The sequence below is a fragment of the Misgurnus anguillicaudatus genome, chromosome 6, assembly GCF_027580225.2.
Source record: "Misgurnus anguillicaudatus chromosome 6, ASM2758022v2, whole genome shotgun sequence".
Taxonomy (NCBI): Eukaryota; Metazoa; Chordata; class Actinopteri; order Cypriniformes; family Cobitidae; genus Misgurnus; species Misgurnus anguillicaudatus.
The window spans coordinates 20752957-20777522 of record NC_073342.2 but is presented as its reverse complement, the minus strand read 5'-3'; the positions used below and the strand labels follow the sequence as shown (position 1 = coordinate 20777522).

Genomic DNA, 24566 nt, shown 5'->3' with positions numbered 1-24566 from the left:
AAAGCAGACAGACAAAAGAAAGAGACGCCATAAGTCATATAATCAACTAAAGTAGCTTAAAATTAATAGGTCAGCATATATTAAATTATTTATCTTAATAAATATGCATTGTGTTTCCACACAGTTGAAAGGCACAGTAATACATGCAGATTTTATTTTACAGATCAGTATACACTCACCTAAAGGATTATTAGGAACACCTGTTCAATTTCTCATTAATGCAATTATCTAATCAACCAATCACATGGAAGTTGCTTCAATGCATTTAGGTGTGTGGTCCTGGTCAAGACAATCTCCTGAACTCCAAACTGAATGTCAGAAGGGGAAAGATTGTATTTCACAATCTGCTCAGTTACTGGGATTTTCACGCACAACCATTTCTAGGGTTTACAAAGAATGGTGTGAAAAGGGAAAACCATCCAGTATGCGGCAGTCCTGTGGGCAAAAATGCCTTGTTGATGCTAGAGGTCAGAGGAGAATGAGCCGACTGATTCAAGCTGATAGAAGAGCAACTTTGACTGAAATAACCACTTGTTACAACCAAGGTATGCAGCAAAGCATTTGTGAAGCCACAACACGCACAATCTTGAGGCAGATGGGCTTCAACAGCAGAAGCTCACCAAACTTGGACAGTTGAAGACTGGAAAAAATGTTGCCTGGTCTGATGAGTCTTGATTTCTGTTGAGACATTCAGATGGAAAAGTCAGAATTTGGCGTAACAGAATGAGAACATGAATCCATCATGCCTTGTTATCATTGTGCAGGCTGGTGGTGGTGGTTTAATGGTATTGGGGATGTTTTCTTGGCACACTTTAGGCCCCTTAGTGCCAACTGGGCATCATTTAAATGCCATGGCCTACCTGAGCATTGTTTCTGACCATGTCCATCCCTTTATGACCACCATGTACCCATCCTGAGATGGCTACTTCCAGCAGGATAATGCACCATGTCACAAAGTTCAAATCATTTCAAATTGGTTTCTTGAACAATGAGTTCAATGTACTTAAATGGCCCCCACAGTCACCAGATCTCAACCCAATAGAGCATCTTTGGGATGTGATGGAACGGGAGCTTCGTGCCCTGGAAGTGCATCCCACAAATCTCCATCAACTGCAAGATGCTATCCTATCAATATGGGCCAACATTTCTAAAGAATGCTTTCAGCACCTTGTTGAATCAATGCCACGTAGAATTAAGTCAGTTCTGAAGGAGAAAGGGGATCAAACACGGTACTAGTATTGTGTTCCTAATAATCCTTTAGGTGAGTGTACATCATTACTACTGCTCATCATTAATGAACCTGAGATCTTTATCAATACAAACCCATTAAGTCAAAAGTGTGCACTAAGTATAGTACATTTGATAACGCATGTCACAAATCTAAAACAAATAGCACATTTATTGCAAATCTTAGCACCCAGGTAGTGTACTGCTAGTTGTAGAATTTAATGAATTTTAGTGAAATATGAAACACATTAGATCTCACCTACATGCACCTTGAATTTGTATAGGCTATATACATTTTTTTTGCAATGAGCAATGCCCAAAGTCTATATGCACTACAGGAGAGAGAGAGAGAGAGAGAGAGAGAGAGAGAGAGAGAGAGAGAGAGAGTGAGAGAGAGAGAGAGAGAGAGAGAGAGAGAGAGAGAGAGAGAGAGAGAGAGAAGGACGGTTCTGCAAATTCATCTGCGCTCTGCATGAATATCTAGTGTTGAAACTTAAGGACAGGATAACAAGGACACATTTCTTTGTTGTGTTTGTGTTTTCAAGTCTGTAAGTTTTTTGAGAGAGAGTTTTTCAAGAGATTATTCCTCTGCTATATTATACGAAGAAACAACAAGTCTTGTGGCTGTATTCGACAAACCAAAACAATGGCTTTTATGTTAAAGCACATGATAGGGGGGCAACTGAAGGATCTTACCGGGGGTCTTGGAGAAGAAAAACCTGAAGGAGAGAAGTCTGATGCAGGGGCCAAAGGGATGACACCAGAAGAGTTTGAGCAATATCAACAACAGCTGGCAGAGGAGAAGTAAGATTTAACAATTTCATTTTGACACACTTCTTTTCTTTTTTTTAATCAATTTTAATATATATGACCCTGTCTGTGTAATCCAGGCTACAGTCTCATAATCTACTGATGAAATTAGGAGCATGAAAGTCTGATTTTACGATTTAATTTCATATTACTTTCAATCTTTGACATGGCCTTACTCAGTCAATATAAAAGTTATCATGGTTATATGGTCACAGAATATTCTTTACATGTTGTAAGATGATTTTATGTAGAAAACAGTTAATCACAAAAAATAACGTTTATATTTTATAAAATATTATATCTGATTTTATCAAGAGCATTACAGTTAACATTTGCTTTGATATCTGTTGAGGACCATGATCCTTATGCAATATAATAATTCTCAAAAACATTTCATATTTATATAATGATGTGTACTTGATTCCTCTTGTTTAAATGTAATACAAAGATTGCACAGCAAGTCATTTAAATGTAACAGAAGCAGAAAAGGTCACTGTTTATCTAGAGCTTACTGTATATCAATGGTTCGATCAATACTGCATGTCACCTTGCTCTGCATGTTTATCTGGTGTTGAGGACGATCTCTCCTCCACAGAAATGCATATATAGCTTTTTCCCTCTGTGTGCAGTTTTGAAAGGTTTTGTATTACACTGCCCTAGACAAATAAAACAAGTGCAGATAACAACATTGTTTGAGCAGAATCTTATAGCATGAAGAGATTAAATGACTATTTATAACATGAATATTTGATGATGTTTTGCAAAAGTGTATGTTTTATCATTTTTACAAATAAACCTGAGATGAGCTATGTTTTTTGTGTGATTTTTCAAGGATGGAGCGAGATGCCAGCGTTGCCCAGAAGAAAGCCGAACGGGCCACAGTTAGGAGCCATTTCAGGGAAAAATATCGTCTTCCAAAAGTAAATAAAAATAAACCCTGTGACGATTAAAAAATGTTTTCTTCATGTTTTATTTTGTTATTAATTTTTCTTTTTTTTTCAAAATCCACAGAGTGAGTTGGATGACACACAGATTCAGGCAGCGGGAGATGATGTGGAGCTGCCCACAGAGCTCGCCAAGATGATCGCCGAAGACAACCAGGAGGAAGAAAGCAAGCAGTCTGTTCTGGGTCAGCTGACCAACATTCAAAATATAGATATTGATCAGATTAAAGAAAAGGCTCAGAGTACCCTTGAAGACCTCAAACAGTCTGCTGAAAAATGTGAGGTTATGTAGCCTAGGTCTATATACTTTTAACAAGCACATGAGAGTTCACCTGCTGATTCCAGATCAGATGGCTTTGATGATTTTAGCCACTATTTAAAGGAGGCTATAAATGAATCGGATCTTGAAACAGCACGTCTGTAATAAGATGCAAACATAAGTACATTTGTTCTGTGTTTGTTGTTTTTGCAAATAATGTTTGCAATGGTGTATGTATGCAGGCTATGCTTTGACAAAATGGTAAATGAAGGCAATAATAAAAGGTTAATAACTTTCCAGTGCTTGGAATATATACCAACATGTATTTATATATAATATTACAAACCAGTCTGGACTGTTACTTTAAGTTGCTAAATAAATACTGAAATATGTCCTGCTAATGTTTTTTTTTACATATTATGAGTTTTTTAAGGATAAAGAGATCATGATTATGTATAGTTTTAATGTGTGCTTGTCATTTTATGTGCAGTGTAAAAGTGTCATTTCTTAGTTTATTCTTTTTTCAAAACTTTATTTATAATTTATTTTTATTTATTATAATTTTTAAGGTTAAATTATAAATCTGCCCTCGCAGGTAAAGCCAGTTCACTTTGAATAAATGCGGAACCAAGTTAAAGGTCGATTATGTTTCCGGCTTATTTTTGTGTGTGGCGCAATATCGGTGCAACAGGAAAAATATTCCGTATATGTTTGCCAAATAGCCACTTCAGTCAATCGGTGTTTAACAGTCGCAAATCTTTACAAAACCAGATTTTATAAACGCGACGGCGTACAAAGATGAATACCGAAGCTGATCTCTTTTATCGTCGGCTCCCTAAAGTGGTAGGAAACACTTAATTTAATCCCATGCAACACGTAAATCCAGAGCTCAGAGTCTACTGTAATTCAATTGATCACAGTAACTGAAATTGAGTTCATTATTGTCTTGCTTTCAGGAACTCCATGCGCATCTTAATGGCTCTGTGAGTTTTGACACTATGGAAACGCTCATAAAGCAAAAACCTCATCTGAACATCAAGCACAACATGACTGCAATCCGCAGCGGACAGCGCCGCACGTTGGACGAGTCAGTAATAAACACAAATCAAAGGGTGTGTTCGGTTGTGGCTAGAAGGGATACAACCACTACCATAATCTCGCCGGATGAACGCTGTTTTAATTCTGATCCGACCCCCAAACCAAACATTTTATGTGAGTTAGGCTGTATTTGTATCCGATCTAGCCAGAACAGCTGTTTTCATCGTAATCCTACTCCCAAACCGAACCCTAAACGCAACATCTCGCGAGATTTGGCCGTAGCTGTATCCTCTCTAGCCAGCAGCGGTCTGTATGAATTCATGCGAGAGCTCTCGCGGTACTCTGATGTCAATCGACGATCGGTATGCGCAGCCGCCGCATGAAGTCGGCCACACTCATAAAATCTATTCATAACATTCACTTAATCTATAAGCTGTTTGTAAAATTATTAATAGGAGTTCCAATATTAATATGCAATTTAAAGAGGAAAACATTTATTTTTGCTAGCAAGTGTTCTAGATAGTGTGCTCCATTTTACACTCATATATTCCTTTTGAGAGCCCCTAATTGTTACTGGTTCTCTTTAACAGATGTTTTCAAGTGTTTAAAGCAATCCACCAGCTGGTTGATTCAGAAGAGGATATACTAATGGTAAAGTGCATTCTATGTGTTTTCTTCTCATGCACTTTTAAGGGTACAAGAACAAGATGTAATATGTAACCAAAATGTGTCAGTGAAGTTTCAACTCAAAATGCCCCTATTTGAGTGGGAGCAAAAACTTGCTTTTTTTGTGTCTGTACCTTTAATGACATATTGCTCCTCACTCCCCTACAAAAAGAGACAGTAAGCGCTTTCAGTTGAAATAGGTCTGATTCCTGTGAACACAGTCTGAAACAATACTATCGCACTATTGAGACATGACGAACAGTGCACAACTCACTAAGGGCAGAAGCTATGGTAATGCAGGCCTGTCAGACAGTGGCCGTGGGCGGGTCTTTATCAGTGTGACATCACATTAACAAGAGAATGAAAACAGTATGTCAAATGAGACTGCTTTGGTGTAATGATGCTTAAAAATAAAGTGGTGGATGGATTTTTTTCATTGAAGGGTGGTTGTGTTCACGCTCTGCCAACACACATTTATGCCCAAATACGTTGGAAAAGTGAAATTTGGATAATATGTGCCCTTTAAAGGGGTAGTTTACCCAAAAATGAAAATTATGTCATTTACTCAACCTCAAGTTATTCCAAACCTGTATAAATTTCTTTGTTCTGCTGAACACATTTTTCCTTCTATGGAAGTTAATGGTGCTTTAAAATGGCTTGATTACAAACATTCCTCAAAATATCTTTCTCTGTGTTCAGCAAAACAAAGACATATATACAGGTTTGTAACAACTTGATTTTGGGGTCAACTACCCTTTAAGAATGAGTTAAAAATAAAATACTTTTCAATAGGTTGCCAAATCAGTCATTCGAGAGTTTGCAGCTGATGGAGTGAAATATTTGGAATTACGCAGCACACCTCGGGAAGTGACTGGCACAGGTACCGGAAACAATTTCTAATGAGAAAAAGTTCATTATGTTAATCTATTATTAATTCCGTGAACTTACCTTCTTGAAAACAAAGAGATTTTGGGACTATCCTCAGTACACATTTACTTATATCTATATGAGAAAGTGTGTAAGCATTCTTTAAAACTTCCTCTTGTATTCCACTAAAGTCATAATGACAAACAATGTTTCATATTTTTTTTGTCATTTTAATAACCATTGTCTGTTTTTGTCGACATTTGTTTTGTTACAAAAAGGTCTCACTAAGAAAAGATACATTGAAACTGTGCTCGAAGCCATTCGCCAGTGTAAAGAAGAGGATGTTGACATTGATGTCAGGTATCCTTTAAGTTTTTTTATTTTACCAGCTTCATATGTTTGTTGTAATAATAAGTTCTGCTTTCGCCGAACAGGTTCATTGTGGCTGTGGACCGCAGACATGGACCTGAGGTTGCCATGGAGACCGTGAAGCTGGCAGAAGAATTCCTGCTTTCCAGTGACGGAATGGTAGTTGGACTTGACCTCAGCGGAGACCCAACAGTGAGCACAAATTATCATACTTTCCGAAAAGTTTCATACTTGACGTGCTGCTTCCGGCTGCAGTTTCGGTATCTTTGATCTTTAACAGGTCGGTCATGGAAAAGATTTGCTCTGTGCACTTCAAAAAGCCAAAAACTGCGGCCTGAAGCTGGCGCTGCATCTCTCAGAGGTATGGAGAAAATATACATCTATTTGAAAGCCTCTTAGATTTTGTGTACTATTTCTGTAAGCGTGCCCATGCGGTGTTTACTGGAGATAACGTGCATTTCAGATACCTTCCCAGAACGATGAGTCTGAGCTGTTGTTGGATTTGCCGCCTGATAGAATCGGCCACGGAACCTTTCTACATCCGGAGGTTGGAGGGTCAGATAGTCTTGTGGATAAAGTTTGCAAGCAAAACATTCCCATCGGTATGAATATAGAGATTTAGTGTGTAGCTGTTTTGATGTTTAAATCCCGGACTGGGTTCAGATTAATCCAGGACTATGCATTTTTACAAACATACCTTACAAAAAACAATGCTGGTTTGCATTTTGGGGGAAAACAATGGCACCTAAAGGATTATTAGGAACACCATACTAATACTGTGTTTGACCCCTTTTCACCTTCAGAACTGCCTTAATTCTATGTAGCATTGATTCAACAAGGTGCTGAAAGCATTCTTTAGAAATGTTGGCCCATATTGATAGGATAGCATCTTGCAGTTGATGGAGATTTGTGGGATGCACATCCAGGGCACGAAGCTCTAGTTCCACCACATCCCAAAGATGCTCTATTGGATTGAGATCTGGTGACTGTGGGGGCCATTTTAGTACAGTGAACTCATTGTTATGTTCAAGAAACCAATTTGAAATGATTCAATGGTGCATTATCCTGCTGGAAGTAGCCATTAGAGGATGGGTACAAGGTGGTAGTAAAGGGATGGACATGGTCAGAAACAATGCTCAGGTAGGCTGTGGTATTTAAACGATGCTCAATTGGCACTAAGGGGCCTAAAGTGTGCCAAGAAAACATCTCCCACACCATTACACAATTGCATAAATGAGAAATTGAACAGGTGTTCCTTATAATCCTTTAGGTGAGTGTATGTTAAGATATGTCAGGACAAAATGCTTTTAAAATAAGGCCGCCCAAACATGCATTTTAGTCTGGGACTAGGATAAGCCCTGTCCGGTAAAAAAAATGTTTATTAAATGTAGCAATTTCAATATAACTCCTCTCTTTTCAGAGATGTGTTTGACGTCCAATGTCAAAGGTAAAACCGTGTCTTCATACGATAAGCATCATTTCCAGTACTGGTATAACCGTGGACATCCGTGTGTTCTCTGTGTGAGTTTTGTTTGTCCCTTATTTTACATTTCAAAGCTATTTAAATTTCCATTTAAACTATTTAAGTGTTTGCAGGTTTTATTAGATAATAACTATCATTACTATGCCCATTAGACGGATGATAAAGGGGTGTTCTGTTCAGACCTCTCTCAGGAGTACCAGTTGGCTGCTTCTACTTTTGGGTTGAATCAGGAGGCTGTGTGGAGACTCTCCCAACAAGCCATCAAATATGCCTTCGCCCCTGAGCCGATCAAACAGAGGCTTGAGAAGAAGTGGGTGGAGCTCAGGCCACAGATTCTCCAATGAGGAAGTTTAATGACGCCGGCTAATTTTGCAAACAGCCTCGATTTTAGAATTAAAATGTATACAGATCTTAATGTTTTAATATTTATGTTTATATAAAAAGCTGTTAAATACACACCTATTAAAGAACATATCATGAAAATCTGACTTTTTCCATGTTTAAGTGCTATAATTGGTTCTCCAGTGCTTCTATCAACCTAGAAAATGTGGAAAAGATCAACCCAGTAACTTAGTTTGGTAAACCATTCTCTGCAAGCATGTGAAAAAATAGGTCATCAAAATTTGGTTCCCCGTGTGATGTCAGAAGGGGATAATACCGTCTCTTAATCTGCACTATCCAGCCACAGCACTGCCATTTAGTGCAAAGATAATCAGCTCATTTGCATTTTAAAGGACACACCCCAAAACAGCACATTTTTAATCAAACCTACAAAGTGGCAATTTTAACATGTTATAATAAATTATCTATATGGTATTTTGAGATAAAACGTCACATACATAAAACTTCTTATACATGGGGACCCCAAAGATTTATTTTACATCTTAAAAAAAGTCTTGTGAAATGTCACCTTTAATGTAACCTGATTAATATTTCTAAATAATTTATCTTAATTTATTTTAGTGTTTATGCATTCAGGTGTAAAACATAACATGTTTAAACTGTTATTGCTCTAGTGTTGTGTCTTGAGACCCCAAATTGTTTTGCCACCAGAGGGCAGCAGCTCTTTTACTTTCTAAGGTTGAATTTCTTAAGGTGAATACATTTTCATTAGGCAGACATGACCAGCTGGGTTTAGTTGTAGTAGTAACTTAAAGTTGTAGTGTTTATATCGTAATCGTTTACCTTTTCTGAACCTGTTCTTGGGTAGGTTTATTGGACGCCAGAAGTCAATAGAATAACTGCAAAGTTTCTTAAGGTTGACGTTATCGTCTAGACATTGCCAAGTGCAAGTGGTAAAAGAAATGCCTTTGGACGTCTAATTCTCTTTTACATTTAAAGGACAAGTTCAGTATTTTTATTTTACACTTAAAGCCGTGTTTTCAGATTGTTTATGATGAAATAGAACGGTTTTGACTGAAATTTGGACATATGATGCTGGCCCGAGAATTTTCGGGTGTTTCTTGTATCACCTCCCACCTCTATAATGGCTGTATAGGTGCACAGGAACAATCCTTCCTAAAATGCATTAAACTTTAATTTACAAAGACGTGAAACTCATCGAGTGGTCAGGGGTGTTCACTGATATGCTCACACAAAAATCGCTGCAAAAGGTGCTCTTTAATGGAAATGTCGTAATTTCACACAAGTTTTTGCGCAAATCTGTAATAGAAACGCAGCTACTAGCTGTATCGAATATTAAACCCACATGACTGATCGTCTAGCTGTAGCAACTGACGTTGTCTTTCTCATATATGGGGCTCAACATGTTTGTAATGCCTTTGCCGCTAGTGCCTGCATCAAAAAAATTTCTTTTCCTTTTCTGTGCACAGCATTCAGTTTGGCAATTATAAGCCCCACTAATAAATTTATAAGGTGGCAAATCGTAACTAAATGCATTCCTGTCTCCTTTTCTAAGCGTGCCTTGTTTAATTTATCTACTGTTGGTTACTAGGTTACCAATACCACCATCATTCACTCTAACAACTTGATGGAAATGCAGCTAATTCACATTTGGTTGCTTTTTCTTTTTTTTGCAAGTTTTGAACAGATTTACTTCACGTTTCAATGGAAACCCAGCTCACATTCCTCAGTTATTCACTAACAGCGCTGTGCCTTTCTGCCCACAGTATAAAGGGACACCCAGAGGTCAACTTATTCACTAAACAGCACAGCCCATGTTAAGGTCTTTAAACGTAAGACCTGCACAAACCTGATTTTGTCCGTTTAAGAATGTTTGCCTGAGATATGCAGTAATTCATTGTTTCTCCGATCTTAGCGAGATAACTGGCGAGCCTGCTGTTAATGTGCATTCATGTTGTTTTCAGTTAATTGGTCTTATGTGTTGTTAGTGGTTTCTGTTGCTTGTTAGTGAAGATATGCTTGGGTCTAAAATATTTAATTGTTTTGAAATGGCTTTGTTAGAGTGCAATATATGATTTTAAAAATCCTATTCTAGAAACTTTAAAACACTAAAAAGTCATGGAAAAATGCAGCACCTGGATACTTTAATGGCCCTAATGAGGAGACTTGCGGTACCCCCTTAAAACAGAGCACACCATAACATATGGTAATAATAATAAGACTGTTCCTCATTTTCTGCTATTGTCACTGTTAAAACAGATCTTTACCCTTCCCGAAATACTGACAGAATTGCTTGTGACTCTTTGTCCCACCATATCAATCAGGATCTCTTCATACAGCACTTTATTATTATTTTCTTTTCATAATGAAGCCATCATTTTAGGTTAGTTTTCATTCACCAAATAAACTTTTGTTGCCTTATCACATTTTTATGTGATTCCTTTCCATAGGCTTAAATAGCTACAAGGGGCTGGCAGCTGCCCAGATATCCCACAGAGGATGGATATCTGTAATGTTGTTTGTGTTTGTAAAGCATATTTGACAAGCTGGTAATGACAGCAAACACATGCAGACTACAGAAGCTAGACTACTAGCTGATGTCATATCAGCAATGCTCTGGTGCATTTGTTGTGTTAGCAAACGGTTTGGCTCTGTCTGCACGAGTGAACATTTGTTTTTGCTGTGATGAGAGCAGAGTGAAATGTATACTGTATAAGGGCAATTGTATTATCACTATAGTGGTGATGATTTATGATGGTTTAATGTGTTTATTCCTAGAAAGAGCATGATACTCTGATATTTCCAGACAATCTTGCTTAGATTGATCTGTCTTAGCTCTGGATAAGCAATGGCTTTAAAGATTCTGGAATGGAACTTTGATTCAGATGTTTCTCTTACAATCCCCGAGGAGAAATAAAAAGGGGACAAATATGATTATTGTTGACATACTGTTCAACGTTGTCTGTGTTCATTTAATTCAATTGAAAAAAGGAGTTTGTCCTTTAAAACATTTGCCACACAAATTCTAAAAAATTGTCCCTAGATGTCAGTGGGTGGTATACCTTTCAAAAGGAAAACTTCACTGTTCATATTAGTACCTCAGAGGCACATATTGGTATATCAGAGGTGCATATTGGTACCAAAGAGTGCATATTAGTTCCTTAGAGGAGCATATTGCTACCAAAGAGTGCATTTAGCACATCAGAGGAGCATATTGCTACCAAAGAGTGCATATTAGTACCTCAAAGGGGCACGCTAGTATCTCAGAGGTGCATATTGGTACTAAAAAGTGCATATTAGTACCTCAGAGGTGCATATTGGAACATCTGAGGTATATTGGTACCAACGAGTGCATATTTTAGTACCTCAGAGGTGCTTATTGGTACATTACAGGCGCATATTGGTACCAAAGAGTGCGTGTTAGCTCCTCAGAGGTGCATATTGGTACACCAGAGGTGCATATTAGTACATCAGAGGCACATATTAGTACCTAAAAGGTGCATATTGGTACATCAGAGGTGCATATTGGTACATCAGAGGTGCATATTGGTACCTCAAAGGAGCATATTGGTACATCAAAAGTGCATATTAGTACATCATAGGGCACATATTAGTACCTAAAAGGTGCATATTGGTACATCAGAGGTGCATATTAGAACATCATAGGCGCATATTAGTACCTAAAAGGTGCATATTGGTACATCAGAGGTGCATATTAGTACCTAAAAGGTGCATATTGGTACATCAGAGGTGCATATTAGTACCTCAAAGGTGCATATTGGTACATCAGAGGCGCATATTGGTACCAAAGAGTGCATATTCGTACATCAGAGGCACATATTGGTACCAAAGGTGCATATTAGTACATCAGAGGTACATATTGGTACCAAAGAGTGCATATTAGCACATCAGAAGTGCATATGTTTACCTCAGCGGTACATATTGGCACCAAAGAGTGGATATTAGTACCTCAGAAGTACATATTGGTACCAAAGAGTGCATATTAGTACCTCAGTGGTACATATTTTGGCACCAAAGAGTGCATATTAGTACCTCAGAGGTACATATTGGTACCAAAGAGTGCATATTAGCACATCAGAAGTGCATATTTTTACCTCAGAGGTACATATTGGTACCAAAGAGTGCATATTAGTACATCAGAGGTACATATTGGTAACAAAGAGTGCATATTAGTACCTCAGAGGTACATATTGGTACCAAAGAGTGCATATTAGTACATCAGAGGCACATAGTGGTACCAAAGAGTGCATTTTAGTACCTCAGAGGTACATATTGGTACCAAAGAGTGCATATTAGTACCTCAGTGGTACATATTTTGGCACCAAAGAGTGCATATTAGTACCTCAGAGGTACATATTGGTACCAAAGAGTGCATATTAGCACATCAGAAGTGCATATTTTTACCTCAGAGGTACATACTGGTACCAAAGAGTGCATATTAGTACATCAGAGGTACATATTGGTAACAAAGAGTGCATATTAGTACCTCAGAGGTACATGGTACCAAAGAGTGCATATTAGTACCTCACAGGTACATATTGGTACCAAAGAGTGCATATTAGTACATCAGAGGTACATATTGGTACCAAAGAGTGCATATTAGCACATCAGAAGTGCATATGTTTACCTCAGCGGTACATATTGGCACCAAAGAGTGGATATTAGTACCTCAGAAGTACATATTGGTACCAAAGCAAATAGTGCATATTAGTACCTCAGTGGTACATATTTTGGCACCAAAGAGTGCATATTAGTACCTCAGAGGTACATATTGGTACCAAAGAGTGCATATTAGCACATCAGAAGTGCATATTTTTACCTCAGAGGTACATATTGGTACCAAAGAGTGCATATTAGTACATCAGAAGTGCATATTAGTACCTCAGTGGTACATATTTTGGCACCAAAGAGTGCATATTAGTACCTCAGAGGTACATATTGGTACCAAAGAGTGCATATTAGCACATCAGAAGTGCATATTAGTACATCAGAGGTACATATTGGTAACAAAGAGTGCATATTAGTACCTCAGAGGTACATGGTACCAAAGAATGCATATTAGTACCTCAGAGGTACATATTGGTACCAAAGAGTGCATATTAGTACATCAGAGGCACATATAGAGTGCATATTAGTACCTCAGAGGTACATATTGATACCAAAGAGTGCATTTTTAGTAACTCAGAGGTACATACCCTACTAAAAAATCCAGCTAAGACCAGCATAAGCTGGTGAGCTGGTTTTAGCTGGTCTCCAGCTTGGTTTTAGCTGGTTTTGCTGGTGTAGGAAGCTGGTTTTGCTGGTGTAGCAAGCTGGTCTAGCTGTGTTTTGGTCACTTTTAAAGTTGGTCTAGCTGGACTTAGCTGGTCGGGCTGGGAGACCAGCTGGCCCTCCAGCGTGACCAGCTTTGTCAGGCTGGGAGGACCAGCGTAAACCATCTTAAACCAACTAAAACCAGCTAAAACCAGCTACCTGCTTATGCTGGTCTTAGCTGGATTTTTCAGTAGGGTATTGGTACCAAAGAGTGCATTTTAGTACCTCAGAGGTACATAGTGGTACCAAAGAGTGCATTTTAGTACCTCAGAGGTACATAGTGGTACCAAAGAGTGCATATTAGTACCTCAGAGGTACATAGTGGTACCAAAGAGTGCATTTTAGTACCTCAGAGGTACATAGTGGTACCAAAGAGTGCATATTAGTACATCAGAGGCACATAGTGGTACCAAAGAGTGCATTTTAGTACCTCAGAGGTACATATTGATACCAAAGAGTGCATATTAGTACATCAGAGGCACATAGTGGTACCAAAGAGTGCATTTTAGTACCTCAGAGGTACATATTGATACCAAAGAGTGCATTTTTAGTAACTCAGAGGTACATATTGGTACCAAAGAGTGCATATTAGTACATCAGAGGCACATAGTGGTACCAAAGAGTGCATTTTAGTACCTCAGAGGTACATAGTGGTACCAAAGAGTGCATTTTAGTACCTCAGAGGTACATATTGGTACCAAAGAGTGCATATTAGTACCTCAAAGGTACACATTGGTACCTCAGAGGTGCATATTGGTACCAAACAGTTATTAGTACCTTAAAGGTACACATTAGTACCAAAGACTGCTGCATATTTGTACCTCAATAGATACATATTGGTACCAAAGAAGAGTGCATATTTGTACCTCAGAGGTGCATTTTTTTGACCATTTTTTCTGTCTAACTAATATAATTTGAAGAAAATTAGGAATGTTTTGTATTAAATAATAGATGTTTAAACAACAACTTGAACAAAGTCTGTCTATCAAATGGACTCGCAAGTAGGCTATATATACAGTATCAATCTATTATAACTTAATTTATCTCATGTAAAATATTATTGGCCTAATACAAAATAAAAAAAGTTGGATACTTTTAAACCAGTAATGAACACAACATCCCATTTGTCACAATAAAATCATGGGCCAGCATCTACTTAAACTTGCTCTACTTTAACTCTGCTGTATTGAAAAATGATTATTGTACAATTCCATGTTGCCCACACTGTTCCTTCAGTTCAGAGTTGCCCAGGGGTAATGATTTGTTTTGAAACAACATTGCAAACAGCGTATCGCGCAGAGGTGTCTTGAGAATGCCTTTGCTGCCCTTTCGGGGTCCTTAAAGTTACTGTAGCATGTAATTGTGGCAGGAGAGCCAGCGAAGGGCGAATTGGATGGTAGAGAGTATTGGCACAAACTGGGTTCTCAACAGTAATAGATGCCTCTTTATGAAGGCTGGGCAATTTTGTTCAATAACAATCAAATTTTCAATCTGGAGATTGAGACCATGGTACGAAGTTATGAAGGATACAAATTAAACTGCTGAGGAAACTTTGTGGACAGATAAAATTGCATTAGCATATTGTGGGTATTGTTTTGTTTACATTTAGCTAACATTACGTGGTCAAGTGTTTAATAAAAATATATTCCTGTGTCCACTGCTTCGGTCGAATGGACCGGCCTTACAACGAATTAAAACTTATGTCAGATATACTACTGGACAGCCTCAACTTTTAGCATTAGACTTTATGGCGATAGAAAAGGACTTATTGTTGTACAACAGAGTGATCTAACTTTTCTTAAGGAAAGAAAGGAGGATGGATTTTGTTTACAAATAATCCACAGGCTAATTTGGTGAGATTAATGTATTTTATTTAGTAAGCAAATAATATTTGTAAAATGTACATTTTGTGAATATCACTTTTTTGATAGTAAACCTTTGAAAAACTCTTTGCATTGTCTTTGCATAATAGACTGTCAGCAAAGTAATTTGTTATAGCATACTTTTGATTCTGCAAAACACTTGGTAAGCTGTTTTAAAAAAACATTTATGCTATTTTCTTTGACGAGTTTGACTTCATTTCAAATACTTTTCAAATGGGTTTCTTTATAATATTCACTGCATCTCATTTTGTTGTGTCTTTTTATAATAAAGTAAAATTTGTCTCTTATTCCTTGAGGTGTAATATACAGTAATGTCTATTTTACTTTGCAATTTAACGGTTGATGTGTTTCTATTGACGTGATGTCATAATGACAGTATTACGAAATGTTTTAATTCAGATAGATTGCCACTTAAATATGTAATGATTATATTTATCTTAAAGACGTGTTTTAGATCTCTTTATATCTTTGGTTTACAAGAATTTAACTCATTAAAATAGAAAATCTCCACACAAAAATTAAAGCTGCAATTTTTTTCTATTCCCAAAATAGGTGATCTTGCATCAGCACAACCCTGGAGTGCACCGCAAATTCATTCTCCCTGTAGAAAAGCATTCAAACCCACAGCATCCTCATTACAACACACCTGGAGGTTAGCCCGAAAAACAAAGCAAATTGCTGTCGGTACAGTTGGTGTCATATTTACAGATTTTGAGATGTTTGCTTTCACTGATAAACTTAGGAGCTGAAAGCTAAAAAATAATTTTGAGTGGGGGGGTAATAGTTTACACATACACTGTAAAACAATTCCGTAGAAATTACAGTGTTACTTGCAGCTGGTTGCCGGTAACTTACCGTAGATTTAATTTATGTTATTTACTGGCAACAGTTTGTTCAAAGTTAAATGAACATTACACATTTACAAGTCTTTGTCTTTACAGAGTAAAACTAAAATAACAGCATCAAGCAAAGCATTCTGGGAAACAGAATCTGAAGCAAAAAACAGAAAAAGGTTGATGATGATTTCGGGTTCCCAGAATGCTTTGCATGTGGATGTCGTTGTATGGTTTTGTTCTGTAGAGATAGAGACTTGTGAATATTTAAAATTAATTTAACTTTGAACAAACTCTTGCCAGTAAATAACATACATTTAAATCTACGGTAAGTTACCGGCAAACAGCTGTAAGTAACAAGGAATTTTTTACAGTGTATTTCTGATTAAATTGATGAAAACTTACAGCTTTGAAGTGAATTCAAGTCGATAGAAACAATCGTCACATGATTATAAAGCGCCCCCTGTGGCCAAAGGAAGAAGTACACATTCTAGTATGTAAAATTCATATTTATAGAAAAAGACAAAGATGTTATATAAGGTTATGATGACTAGGCATATTTAATTTCTTTTGTTTGATGTGAAAAGCGTATTTGGCTGTGCTTTTGCAACTCGTGTGTAATGAAGAATTAATAAATCAGTGCCTATATAGGTGACGCGCATGACGTGTTATCTTCAGACATATTTGCAAAGTTTTTTTTTCAATCTTACAGCGTGTGTCTCCCCCAGCCCGGGCACACAAAAACAAAACAAAAACTGCTGGGGCGCACCAGATAACACGTCATCTGCGTCACTGCAGTCACGTGACTTTAGTCTTGCGTATGCGCTTCACAAAAGACGCGGAAGAGAAGACAATGCTGAATAAAGTCGTCATTTTTGTTATTTTTGGACCAAAATGTATTTTCGATGCTTCAACACATTCCAACTGACCCACCGATGCCACATGGACTACTTTGATGATGTTTTTATTACCTTTCTAGACATGAACAGTACATCGTACTTAGATTTTCCATGAAAGGTCAACAAGCTCTCGGACTAAATACAAAACATCCAAAACTGTGTTCCGAAGATGAACGGAGGTCTTGGAACGACATTAGGGTAAGTCATTAATGACATTATTTTCATTTTTCATTTTTGGGTGAACTAACCTTTAATAGCAAGAAAAAATAGCAAGAAACATATACCAGTTTCTCCTGCCAATATATTGTTGAATCTATTCTTGTATGTGTTTTTACAGGTGGGACATTGATGAGCAGTCTGAATGCAGTGAAACATATAGCCACATTACACAAGTGCTCTGCAGGCTGACAATTGCCAGGCGAACACTGACAGTGTCACCAAATTTCCGGTATCTCCTGTCCCTGACTGTTACCACCTGTCAGCTGCAGATATCCAGCATGCAGATTTGCATTGACTAGACCCAAAGAGGTGACATCTGTCAATTATGCAGGATTTACCTTGAGTCTGTTATTCCCTGAGGTGAACGTGGTTGGAGTACATTCCTTATTCCTATTTTTGAACATGTTTCAGGTTCATTAAAAAAAAAAACTATCTGTGCATAATTTGGTAAAATTGCCTGAATGTGCTTAAAGCGCTTATTAAGTGCTTTAGTGTCAAAGATTTGCCAGTAGTCTCCTGTTGATAGGACGTGCACAGCTTGCCACCAGCAAATGTTGTGTTGTGGATGCTGGCTGCCAGCATGGGATGCTGTGTGTTACAGTAATTACTTAACTGGCTCTTTTAAAGAGTAACTAAACCATAAACCAACTTTTTTAGTTAATGATCTGTAAAAATGGGCCTTTTTTAGTGCTGTGCATTGATTTGAGTAACTTTCTTGACATTTGGGTATAAAGTGTTTCAATACTACAATATACACTCACCTAAAGGATTATTAGGAACACCTATTCAATTTCTCATTAATGCAATTATCTAATCAACCAGTCACATGGCAGTTGCTTCAATGCATTTAGGGGTGTGGTCCTGGTCAAGACAATCTCCTGAACTTCAAACTGAATTTCAGAATGAGCGTGGCATTGTTGTTGGTGCCAGACCGGCCAGTCAGTTACTGGGATTTTCAGACACAACCATTTCTAGAGTTTACAAAGAATAATGTGAAAAGAGAAAAACATCCAGTATGCGGCAGTCCTGTGGGCGAAAATGCCTTGTTGATGCTAGAGGTCAGAAGAGAATGGGCCGACTGATTCAAGCTGATAGAAGAGCAACTTTGACTGAAATAACCACTCGTTACAACCGAGGTATGCAGCAAAGCATTTGTGAAGCCACAACATGCACAGCTTGAGGCGGATTTGCTTTCTGACCATGATTGTTTCTGACCATGTCCATCCCTTTATGACCACCTTGTACTCATCCTCTGATGGCTACTTCCAGCAGGATTATGCACCATGTCACAAAGCTCGAATCATTTCAAATTGGTTTCTTGAACATGATTTGGTGGAACGGGAGCTTTGTGCCCTGGATGTGCGTCTCACAAATCTCCATCAACTGCAAGATGCTATCCTATCCTAAAGAATGCTTTCAGCACCTTGTTGACTCAATGCCACGTAGAATTAAGGCAGTTCTGAAGGCAAAATGGGGTCAAACACAGTATTAGTATGGTGTTCCTATTAATCCTTTAGGTAAGTGTATGGTGTAAAAACGTCTGAGTGCTGCCCTCTTCAGGTTGAACAATGGCTACTGCAGTTAAATTTTCCTGTTGGATGTTGTGGTACCACGTGATGTAAGCGGTACGACCCTACGTAAGCAGGTTCAAGCTCACCACGTCCTTGTTACGATTACATTTTTTCAAATTGCCAGTGGGTGGAGTCAGGCTCTGACCAGGGGTTTGGTTACGCTTTAACTAGCTAAACCAGCAGGCATTCAATGGTCAACTAGCAACATCAGAGAGCCTGGTCATACACTTTGGCTGTTTCTCAAAAAAGGTTGCATATGCAGGCTGCATACGTCATCAAGCCTGGTTTATTTAAAGCAACACTATGTAGTTTCCATGTAGAAATGACTTACAGCTCCCCCATGTGGTTGAAAAGCGCAACAGTGCCTGGTATTAGACACTCTTCTGCAGGCAGGGGGAGGGGCGGGGCTGTGTTTCCTACCCTCCACCGCCACTTTCAGAGTGTGCTTGTAGCAGCTAGGAGGCTGCTCAGGTTGCAGCAACAGTACAATTTGTCCAGTTAAAAGTTGTTCTATCACTGATATAATTTTAGAGACATTATTTAAAGGTAAAAAAACTACATAGTGTTGCTTTAAGTTAAATGAGCATTACATTTGCAAGTCATATGCATATTACAACAATTTACGATTAGCTAAGAATAATAGTCAATTTTACACATGTTAATATATTCTGAAATAAGACTGTCTTGATGGCGTATGCAGCCTGCAAATGCGACCTTTGGAGGCTGCAGCCTTCGGATTGAGACACGGCCATAGACTTGGTGTACTATAGCCACCAGAGCCAGTGTGTAGGCTAAAAAATGATTAGAAGATATAATTATCTATCCGCACATCTGTGTAATGACGTTGCTTAATATACAGTATTCCCTCAGTGCTATCTGTGTGATGGGTCAAAGGTTGCTGGAGGATTTTTTGTATGTTAGCAATACCAGTTAAATAGTGCCTTGATGATAAATGTAATATGAGTTTACGGCCCAGCCATGCAGAGAACATGGGCCGAATGGTCTTTACCGAACGGACCAGTAAGTATTAAAAAAAACCACCCGCACAAACAAAATCTTGCTTCACTAATGTGTTAAGGGGCTCAGTTGCGCTATGAAACAGATTACATTTCAGGGTAATTGCAAAACGTACTGCTGATAATAGTCTTTTCCCATGTCTGCAGTGATCTGATCGCTCTTGGTCGGGCGTGAGAACGTGTAGCTTGTCTGAGCATTAATGCGTTTTTGAACATTTGGCCTTAACGTTGTGTTGTGGGTCAGAGCGCCTGCTATAGGTGGAGGAATGTAACAGCAGCTTCTGTGATAATCAATCAGATAGATGTGGATCCAGTTGCATATGTGAGTTCCCAATAAATACATAGGTGCATGAGATGTTAGTGTGAGACAGAAGAGGGCAGCAGTGTGCATAATGCGACATAAGGCAGGATCGCTTCATTGTGCAAAGCTGCTACCTCGGGGCTTGTGGGGCCAGGTGGTATCACAGACTGGATTCCCATGAGAATACATCTTCTTTTTCTCTCTCCAATGAATCTCCATTAATATTGACTTTCTGTGAGCTGACTCACTTTCTTCATCTAAATTTAGAAGACCGAGGCAGCCTTCTAAATCTAGTTAGGTGACAGAGAAGACCATCCTTGGAGAAAAACTATTCATTTTGCTTTTGTGTTATAAATAAATCTGTCTGAAGTGACGGAAGTTTTATCTTGATTTAGAAGTTCTGGATGTGTCTCACAAAATGTTCCAGGTCTGTGAGAGGTACACTGAGAGGTGACCCATCTGAGACCTGTGAGGAACATCTTAGTCCAGCAGACAAAGAGATGTCCACTAACTATTCTGATCTAAAGTGATGTTTGAAATGTTTATATGAAGTATTTGTCTAACAACCCAATGGAACGATAACTACAGTATAATGATCTGCTAAATTTGTTTCTTGCAGCAAATTTGATTCCACTGCACCCCTTTAAATTTTTGAAAGCAGTTTATTCTAAATTAAGCAGTTATGAGTAATATATTATAATAAATAATATTATAGTGCATTTCTCATAGCTGTTTGCCCCAGAATAAACTGCTCTCATAAGGCAGGTCATTTGAATGTATCACCTCATTTGATTTACGAGATAGCATGCTGCATTTCCTGCTTGAGATTTACTTACGGCCAATCACACAGGCAGGGCAGTAGGTGACATCATCCCTTTTATCCACAAACCTCATCGTTGACTGAACTGCCATTTGATCTCTTTGTAAGAGCTCCATTAGTGAGCTAAAGGAATCTTCTCGGTTGTTTTGGTTTGACACTAAAATACCATTTGAGATTAAAATATCAGATTTCAAATGAGACTAAATTGCAAATAAATCTGCCAGCTGAAACTTAAAATCCAAACAGTATTATGCAAAGGCTAATACCAATCCTACATTGAAAACATTTATTAAAATGTAACAACTAATACTGTTTTGTGGTTCCATCAGGAACAAGCAACGGAACTATTGTTATTGTTTCAGTCCATGATTCTGATTGGTCAATATTCTCAAAGTTTAGTGTGACTTTAGCAAACATAAACGTAAAACCTGTTGCTATTCACAGTCGGTCAGGGACTATTTTTTTGCGGAAGGAAGGCTTTTCTGAATCTGATTAGACCATTAGCATCACGCTAAAAAATAACCAAAGAGCTTCAATATTTTTCCTATTTAAAACTTGACTCTTCTGTAGTTACATCGTGTACTAAGATCGACAGAAAATAAAAAGTTGCGATTTTCAAATTATTACGCACTGCCCGAAAATGGTCCCCTGCCATTGAAAGTAACCAAGGGGACTATTTTCGGGCAGTGCGTAATTTGATTATTATTATACAGTGATTATTATGCCAGTTTGAGAGTATAGTTCCTAACGATAAATGCCTAGAAAATCGCAACTTTTAATTTTCTGTCATTCTTAGTACACGATGTAACTAGAGAAGAGTCAAGTTTTAAATAGGAAAAATATCCAAACTCTTTGGTTATTTTTTAGCGTGATGCTAATGGTCTAATCAGATTCAATTGTTTGTGCTAAGCTATGCTAAAATTGATAGCGCCAGACCCGGAGATCAGCTGAATGGATTTCAAAACGGTAAGAATCAAATGTTTAACTCTAGGGGAGCTGGAAAATGAGCATATTTTCAAAAAAAGTTAAATGTCTCTTTAAGTCATGCCTAAAGGGGTTGCAGGACACTTTGCATTGTGCAACGCCCTTCAGTCGTGACTTATCCATGATACAACACAGCCTCGTATCTTTTTGTTTACACATCTGTTATTGCTAATATTAGAGATTTGCAGTTATGCATTTTACTATTTTTTGCAGATAATGCACAAGCAACATATATGATGTGTTTTTATGAATATGTAGGAACAATGAATAGAAAACAATTGAGCAATCATAATGGTGATTTGTAGGCCAACCGTGAAGTCTGAGACCATGCATAAGTTAGTATAACCGAAATAAACATGGTTGCTATTGTTATGACATGGCTAACCTTTATACATCAATTATGAAATCATTGTGAAAACATTTTGCTGCAGAAACACTACAATGCACAAGGATGTACTTGACAAAACTGTTGTAGTCTAAGGTAAGTCTAAGTGAGTTTTAAAATGTGTTTTCATCCTTGAGGTTTGAATGCGGGGAATTTATATAACGTTTCCTCAAGTAATGGTAACCCTTGACCTTATTTTCCTCTTGGAAAGCACGTGTCATAGCCCAACAGCCTTGAAGAAAATATCCTGCCTTTCACTTCATAGATTTCAGTGCTGAGGATTGAATCTGAATCATGAAATCAATATTCTTTGTCTATTTCTGCAGTGAATAAAAAACCAATTGGTTACCTTGTGGGCAGAGATGTGCAATATAAATAGCTGTAAGGTAAAGCAGGCTGCACCTCATGGTGACAGTAAAGAAATTAAATGAAGTAAGCTGACAATAATTTATAAAGTAATCAATATGTGCCTTCAAGATAAAGCAGTGTAACTGCCCACAGTACATCATTTAATCTATTTGGCAGTAGAAGTCTATTGTTTCAGAGTTGCTGCAGTCAATAGACAAAATAATGTCATAAATAAAATTTGATCGACAGCGGCAAGGTAAATCAGCATTGTGTTACATACCTGAATATAATGAGAAAGTGAAAGCCGTTGTATTGGGCTTGCTGTGCCTTCCCACACCTTGGCAACGGCATCATTCTCAGTTAATCATAATTTCCCAATGTTCCTTTAATATCCGACTCTCCCCTGAGAGTGTCAGTACATGTATATTTATGGATAGTGTGTTTATTTATAGATTCTTCTACAGCATGACTCAATAAACAAGTGCAGAAGAATTCATGAGAATACAAGTATTTATATTTTTAGATTTGCATTCATTAGAAATTGCAAAAAATGTACTGTGGTGGTGTTGTTGTGGTATAGTATCAGATGATGGTACTGAATGATAATGTACAATGCATACTAATGTACAGTGATATTTCCTGTGGTAAAACATTGCATGAGCAGCTCAAAAGTTTGTGGGTTCGATCCAGAAAACATAGTGATGTATAGCTAAAAGTATCTGCCAAATATATAAATATGTAAATGTATTTACTGTGTTAGTTTTTGGTCTCTGTTGCTCCTGTGACTGAAATTAAAAAATAAAATGATTATGGGTAACACTCTTTAATAGCTTTCATTAATGATATTAACATATTGAATATAATGTTGAATAACTCAATGTACAGTACGAAGTTATTTTATTAGCATACAAATTTGATAATGTAATAATTTAACTACAGTTTACTATAATAAATACTAAATAGCCTACTGCAGTATTTTGTCACGTTAGGGATAAAAAATAATCAAAATGAAAACGTAGGCTACATGAAAATAGGTTTATAGGAGCAATGCACCACTAAACCACGAAAGTTTTAATAACGTGTAATTAGAAAATGACTCTTTATAGCGGTTACTTCATCCCCCACTGCTTGTCTATGCAAAAACGCGACTTAACTTTACTAAATACTAGCGCTTTTAAACTTCGTAAGGTTATTGTAGGAGCTGTTGCCTGGCAATATCAGCAGCAGCATCACTGTCCCCTGAGAGAGAGCGCGAGGACAGACGCACGAGATGCGCACGCCCAACACCGCGAGCTCAGCGCTACCTTTCACCAAACAGCAAACACCGGTGCCAAACGCGATAAAGTTCAACCACACGGGATTCCGACGGCAGATGGGCGTTTTTATCACGAACTTCATGATATTTTTGCGCTATGTTTCAGTACATTCAACTCAGTAACCGTTGAGTTCAGCCCAAACGAAGCGGAGCTCACAGGCGGAACATGAAGATTGTTGAGGTAAGTGTTGCGCGTGCTCACGTACGTGTTTTCTTAGTTATTTCCACAGAAAGAGTAACAATGTTTTTGTGAGTAATTTCGAGCTATAAAGAGATGAGAAAGTGCTGAGAGGGTGGGAAATGTGTTAAGAAGTAACGCGAATGGACATCATCCGTTTTTGGCAGTTACATGTCCTGTTTAGCTGTATCGCAATATTGTCCCCCTATTCAATGTCTTGTTTATGCATTAATCACGGATATCACTTGAATGAGTTAAACAAGAAGGTTTTAAGGGAACCTTCTCGTCCACAAATGATAGGTTTGTCTCACATAAGTGAGATATGTTTATTTTATTAGTTATGGTGTATGTTTATTCACTTATTTTTAATTAAACTCTATGAGAGCAGTCACTTTAATGAGTTGTACAAGAAGGTTTTGAAGGCATCTGACTAAGCCTTCTCATATCAAAATGA

General features: G+C 37.8%; 3 protein-coding genes across 4 annotated transcripts in view; all 3 read left to right on the top strand.

Moving 5' to 3' along the window:
* Positions 1-1651: 1651 nt before the first annotated feature.
* Positions 1652-3632, top strand: cplx3a (complexin 3a). Its single transcript, XM_055193170.2, has 3 exons — positions 1652-2031; positions 2870-2957; positions 3049-3632. The coding sequence occupies exons 1-3, from the start codon at positions 1874-1876 to the stop codon at positions 3271-3273; spliced, it is 471 nt and encodes a 156-aa protein (XP_055049145.1). The 5' UTR covers positions 1652-1873; the 3' UTR covers positions 3274-3632.
* A 260-nt stretch (positions 3633-3892) lies between these two features.
* mapda (N6-Methyl-AMP deaminase) lies at positions 3893-10129 on the top strand. The gene is made up of 10 exons (XM_055193169.2): positions 3893-4083; positions 4197-4327; positions 4869-4929; positions 5737-5824; positions 6090-6171; positions 6246-6372; positions 6461-6541; positions 6644-6782; positions 7601-7701; positions 7816-10129. The coding sequence occupies exons 1-10, from the start codon at positions 4039-4041 to the stop codon at positions 8005-8007; spliced, it is 1047 nt and encodes a 348-aa protein (XP_055049144.2). The 5' UTR covers positions 3893-4038; the 3' UTR covers positions 8008-10129.
* A 13612-nt stretch (positions 10130-23741) lies between these two features.
* Positions 23742-24566, top strand: part of LOC129433783 (carbohydrate sulfotransferase 8) — a 65583-nt gene continuing 64758 nt past the window's right edge. The window contains exon 1 of one of the 2 annotated variants that reach the window (XM_055192438.2): positions 23742-24115. The gene's annotated coding sequence lies outside the window, so the exon portion shown is untranslated. The remainder of the gene's footprint in view (positions 24116-24566) is intronic. The other variant, XM_055192437.2, reaches the window with a different exon arrangement.